Below are 6,170 nucleotides of genomic sequence, written 5' to 3'. Positions count from 1 at the left end.
TCATTAACTTTGAATCACCCTCTGAGACCTTCCCCTTCCCCACACAGACCTCAGGAGCCCCCTTTCCCAACACACAAATTCTTTCTTCTTCTAGAAACTGAGACCTTCCCCCCTTGGTGCTCCAGACTCCTGCTTTTCTCCTCCTTCCTGAGGCTTCCTTCCAACACTCCCTACTCCCATCTTTGGAGGAATATTTCCCCCAACACACACACACGTACACACACACACACACACACACACACACACACAACCACATAATCACATCCTGTCTCCTTCCTGACCTTGGATATCGCCATCACCCCTCCTTGGGTTGAATCCTACTCCCTTTTCTTGTCCAAGTTTGCAAATCACCTATGCTAAGTGGGTATATAGCATATAAATGGGAATTTCCTGGATAAAATTCCATTTTAGATAGTAGGAATAAATAATTGCTAGGATAGTATTTTATTCCCTCTCACTTCCAAAGAGTTTTGCTAGCATGCTAACAAATTTCTTTAATCCTCTAAATCCACAAGGAATAACAGTTATTTGGACAAAAAAAACACATCTTAAAAATGAAGTCAAACATTTTTATTGTATTCATTCAAAAATGTAATTCTATAAAGGGAACTTGGAAAAGGGCAATCTCAACTCAGGGGCAAAGGCAGGCCTTTATGAGGAAAAAGCAGGCCTGAAATCAAGGGCCAAAAGCAGATAAATGCTAGGTAGTGCAGTTATGGGAAGGAGAGGCTTCAAAACTACTCAGCAAACAGCAACAAAATTTCTCATAATGTTGGTTAATAGCTAGAACACTCATAAACCTCAAAGGAAACTGCAGAGCAGGCACTCCCTTCAGGTCAGTGGGTGCATGCTAATTCCTTTTGTGGTTTTAGGAATATACTCATGGTAGCTCACACCCCAGGGGGTGTAGTGGGAGAAGGCACGCTCCCTATTTCAACCTGCTGTCCTGAAGAGACAGGGCTCAGGGCTTCAAACTCTGGCAGTAAGGCACGCCTGAGGCTTGCAGGACTAGGAGTGGAGATGGAGCCCAAGCCACAAAACTTTGGGGAAGAGGGACACTGGTCAGAAAAATCATTGGAGGAGGAGGAGGAAGAAGAGGAATAAGAAGAGGAGGAGGAAGAAGGGGAAGAGAAGGAGAAGAGGGAGGAGAAGGAGAAGGTGGAGGTGGAGCAGCAGCTCTGGCCAGGAGACCCGGAGGAGGGGAAGGAGGAAGAGGAGGAGCCCTCATCACTCGGCCCATAGAAAGGGAAGAGCCTACCAGGAGGTGAGGGAGAGGAGGCCCGCATACGGACTGCATGCCAACGGGGCTGGGTATCAAGGCTTGGAACCTCAGGATTAGGAGAGCTTGAGTTGCTCACAAATTCTTGTGAGGCCAACCCAGGAGAAGGACTCAGGCCGGTAGGCACAGGCAGAGAGGGACGGCTTCTAGGGTATGACGTCTGGGTGGGGTGGCTCCGGAGGACGTAGCCTGGAGGTGTACAGCCATTGTGGAGGGCAGGGCCTAGCGGGTTGGCTCTGCTTCGGAGGGCAGGGCCTGACCCGGATGCAGGGCTGCGGAGAGCAGGGCCTGGCCTAGATGCACGGCCACGGGAAGCAGGTGTTGGGGCAGGGCCCCGCGCGGAGACACGGCGGCTGTGAGCAGGAACCTGCGCGGACGCGCGGCGACTGTGAGCAGGAACCCGCGCGGACGCGCGGCGGCGGGGAGCCGGCCCGGTCGCGGGCGCGCGGCGGCGGGGAGCCGGCCCGGTCGCGGACGCGCGGCGGCGGGGAGCCGGACCGGTCGCCGGCGCGCGGTGCCTTGGGGCAGCAGGGCCTGGCTCTGATGCACGGCGGCGGAAAGCAGGACCTGGCGTGGATGAATGAGATGCATGGCGCCCTGGGGCAACCGGGCCTGGCTCAGATGCACGGCGGCAGAAAGCAGGACCTGACGTGGATGAATGACGACGCGGGAGAGCGCGGCCTGGCACAGAAGCACCACCTCGCAGGGCAGGGCCTGGGGCAGATGAAAGGCTGCAAAAAGCAGCGCCCAACCCAGAAGCATGGTTGCGGAAGGCGGGGCCTGGCGGTGGGGCATCACCATTGAAGACTGCAGGGCCAGGCCTGGCTGCTTGACTGCGGAGAGCTGGACCTGCTGCTCTGGCCTGACTCCGGAGGGCAGGACCTGGCCGGGATTCGTGACCCCACGAAGAAACCCGAGAACGGCGGCGACCGCTAGGCTGAGACCCTGGAGAAAATGGAGACAAGGATACTGGGCACTGAGGCTTGGGAAGCCCAGGAAACAGCGGCGCCGCGGAGCCTTCTGAGCCTGGGCAGCCTCTTCCCAGCCGGGCTGCTCCCTCCCACAGCAGTTCACTGGGTTCGCGGTCTGGGTCGGGGCCCGCCGGCCTGGCCAGAGCCCCACGTGGCTCGCCCCATGGTGGCCACGCCACACGCATATGAGGTCTGGAGACCCTGGCCCGAGGACCCTGGCCCGTTTGGGGCACCACACGCCTCAGCTCTGCGTGGGGACCGCGGCTGCCCTAGAGGTCGGCATGCTCCCTCATGGCTCGCGGGGGGCAGCCCCAGATCCTCTCCGGTGCTCAAAATGGCGCCCAAGGCAGCCAGGAACACCGTGTGGAGCGCCACCACCCAATGGAGACAGGTCACTGGAGACTGAGGGGGCCGAGGCACCGGGACTGGGGTTGCCGGTCCCACGGGCATCACCAGGGGCAGGGGTGATCTCGTTCTTGGGCCCTGCGGTCATCTCACCCTGCTGTTGCTTCTGTGCCTTCTCCTTGGACGATGGGGTGACCATCATGTCAGATTCTCTCTCAGAGACACAAGATCGTTGTCCTAAGACACCATCTAGCTACAGCGCCAGCTGAAGGAGTGAGGACGGTAGGCGGGCCCGGGTAGGAGCTCTGCTTCTGATTGGTCGGTTGTTGTCACGTGGCTCTCGTCTTAGGGGAGTGGCCCAACCTGGCTCCATCTGGCGCCAAACCTGACAGTGTGCTCCACCGTTCTGGGGTCCGTTGCTGCCGGGACCTGATGTGAATTCCCCATACATACCTGGGCCCCTACGCGCAGGCGCGTGCGTGTGTGTATATGTATGTGTGGGTGTGCATTTCAAATGAGGGTACTCAGATGGCGATGTTCTCTGTATAAACACTTGGATTCACCCCCAAATCAGTGTAGGTTGTCAGGACCACTCTGATGGTGAAACTTTAAAACAATGGCTTGAAAGAAACACCGCACTGGTCAACAGGAGCCAGGCATCCTCCTGGACTCTGTGAGGACACTGGGCCCATGTGTGACTCCAGAGGCAACAGTCCTGGAACTGCTCCTGGCAACTGAATGACCCTTCACTAGAATCTTGAAAGCAGCATGAAATCAAGAAAAAGGAAGGGGCTCATGGTGTCTTAGCTCAGGATGTTCAGCACTTCTGCCATGCCAGAGGGGTATTTTGAAGTAACATGCTTCCCCCTGCCTTATCTCCTGAGGCATGAGCTGGAGTTGCCCAGGATTAAGGATAACACTGTCCTTAAATATACATCATTTTTTTGGGCTGCATAGTAATCCACTGATGAATGTACATTAATTTATTAATTTATTTGACCCAGTCTACTTTCTTGGCTACAATTCTCTATTATGCAGCAATGCACAGACTTAAAGTTTAATATTTAGACAGTAATTTTTACTTATTTTTTTTTAAAGTTTATTTATTTTGAGAGAGAGAGAGAGAGAGAGAGAGAGAGAGAGAGAGAACCCAAGCAGGCTCCATGCTGGCAGTGCAGAGACTGAGGTGAGGCTCAGTGCCAGGAATGGTGGGATCATGACCTGAGCTGAAATCACGAATCAGATGCTTAACCAACCGAGCCACCCAGGTGCCCTTGGAGACTAATTTTTATTCATTATTACAAAAGCCATTATTACTGCATTCTCCGAACCCCAAACAGAAAAGCAAATAGAACCTAAACTAGGAAAACTAGAACCTAAATATTGGAAATATTTTTAGGAAAATGACCATTCTTAAATAGTTCATAGTTCTTTTATTTCATAAAATGGAATTATTTATGCATACATATTATTTTTTTAACCTGCCCTTTGGGTCTAGAAAACAATTTACATATCAATAAATAGGTTTCCACAAGGCAAGTGTAACTACAAAATGTTCCTTTTATGGAGGAAGCTTATATCTTCAAACATTGCTATATTGATCAACATTTAATGTTGTTTCCAACTTTAAGCTGTCTGTAACACATCAATGCTGGACATATTGTTTTTCCTAAAAATTATTCATCTCCTTAAATATGACTTTATTGTGGATAAATTCCTAAAAGAGAAAATTCCTGATACAGGCCAGCACATCTATGATTCTTTGATAAAAATATTGCTAACTGGTTCTCCTGAAAGTTGCCATTATAGCAATTTTGGCAGAATGGAATGGAATATTTAATGGAATGGATGAGAACCTGGACTGAAACACAACTCAGAAAGAATGGAATAGTACTTGGAATGTTAAATAATATGGAATGGAAAATGGATTTGAAACAATGCAGAACAGGATGAAGTGGAGACTGCAGTGGAAGTGAAATGGGAAATTGAATAGGATGAAAATTGAATGGAATATAATGGGAAAATGGAGTGGAATACAAAATAGAAATATCTAATAGCATATGGAATAAAAGAAAAATGATGTTATATGAAAAAAAGGAATAGAGTATAGTGAGAAATAAAATGTTAAATAGAAGGAAATTGAAGCTGAAATAGGTAGGACTATAAAATGGAATAGAATATACAATGGCCTGAAATACATGGACTATGAAATATGCACTATAAATGTTAAAGTACCATAAAAAGATGGAATGAAATTTTTAATGAAATACAGAATACAAGATTATGAAGGATAAAATGAGAATTGAAAAAAAAAACAGAACATCGAAAATGAAATAGTGATGAAGTACAGGGTGGACTTCAATGAAGAATGTTCTGGTCATCTACCATTCTATAGTGTTGTGGAGCAACATCCATTCTATTATGTTTGTGGATTTTATTAAGCTAGGATTCAGAAAGAGTTTAGCAGTAATGGCTTGTTTCTGCTCTACAGTGTCCTTGTCTGAGGCTTCAGCTGGGAAAACTTGAATGGTAGTGAGGTCATGAGGGAAGGACAGCAATCAGTGATGACTCCAAGATTTTGGCCACACTATCTGGGAAATTGGTGGTGGTCACTTACTGAAAAGGGAAGGCCTGCAGATTGAAGACACAGCGGGAACTGGTGGTCCTGTTCTGACCATGTTGGCCAATATATGTTCTGTACTTGTCCTAGTCATTTAGGGGTATGGACCCCAACTTATAGCCATTCTCTTAATTCTGTAGGTCACCTTTCACCAGTTGCATGAATCTAGTTTCTTCTTGGGAGTCATTTCAGTTTACTCTCTGAGATCTTTCCTTTCCTCCTCTGAGATCTTTCCTTTCCTCCTTTCTGGAATTTCAGGGCCTTAGTCATGATCCTTAACTTACTAATAATGAAAATGCCCCCATCTATCCTTGTTGTCTTTAAAGGATATGTATACATAATATATAATAATATATATTTATATATAATAAATATAATGTAATATAAATAATGTATGTTACATATATGGGATATATATATATATAAATAAATAATGGGGATATATATATATATATATATATATATATATATATAAAATCTTCCACTTACTGATTTGCTCTTCTCTAAGATCTCAGATTTTATGCTAAGAAGTCCCTTAAGTACCCTTCTTTAACTCCCATTGGTATGTCTTCAGTGCCCTCTCCTTTTTCTTTCCCAGGGCTTCTGTTTAGAGTTAGTGTATGTGTATGTATGTGCTCATAGAAAAAGTATCTGGAAGGGTGAGTTTTATTTTCTCATACTTTATCTTCTGAATATTTCCAATGAGCATATATAACTCTTATACTCAGAAAAAAAAAGTACAGCTATTTGCACTTTTAAAACAATTTTAATGTTTAATTAGGATTTAGGCTGTTGTAAAAAAAACAGCTATACTACTAGATGGGGTTATAAATTCATAGCATCTTGCCTGATGATGACACATATAAAAAGTCTTAAACATGTCCATTTGATGCTATAATTTCTCTTCTGGGGATTAATTATAAAGAAATAGTCATATAATCACAATGTTATATGC

General features: G+C 46.6%; 1 protein-coding gene across 1 annotated transcript; it reads right to left on the bottom strand.

Moving 5' to 3' along the window:
• Positions 1–555: 555 nt before the first annotated feature.
• EZHIP (EZH inhibitory protein) lies at positions 556–3,089 on the bottom strand. Its single transcript, XM_053201641.1, has 3 exons — positions 2,547–3,089; positions 1,925–2,514; positions 556–1,846 (listed from the first exon to the last, which is right to left on the bottom strand). The coding sequence occupies exons 1-3, from the start codon at positions 2,795–2,797 to the stop codon at positions 891–893; spliced, it is 1,797 nt and encodes a 598-aa protein (XP_053057616.1). The 5' UTR covers positions 2,798–3,089; the 3' UTR covers positions 556–890.
• Positions 3,090–6,170: the final 3,081 nt, after the last annotated feature.

This window comes from Acinonyx jubatus, chromosome X, assembly GCF_027475565.1.
Source record: "Acinonyx jubatus isolate Ajub_Pintada_27869175 chromosome X, VMU_Ajub_asm_v1.0, whole genome shotgun sequence".
NCBI classification, from domain to species: domain Eukaryota; kingdom Metazoa; phylum Chordata; class Mammalia; order Carnivora; family Felidae; genus Acinonyx; species Acinonyx jubatus.
The sequence above is the reverse complement of the archived record's forward strand: the minus strand, read 5'-3'. Positions and strand labels throughout refer to the sequence as shown.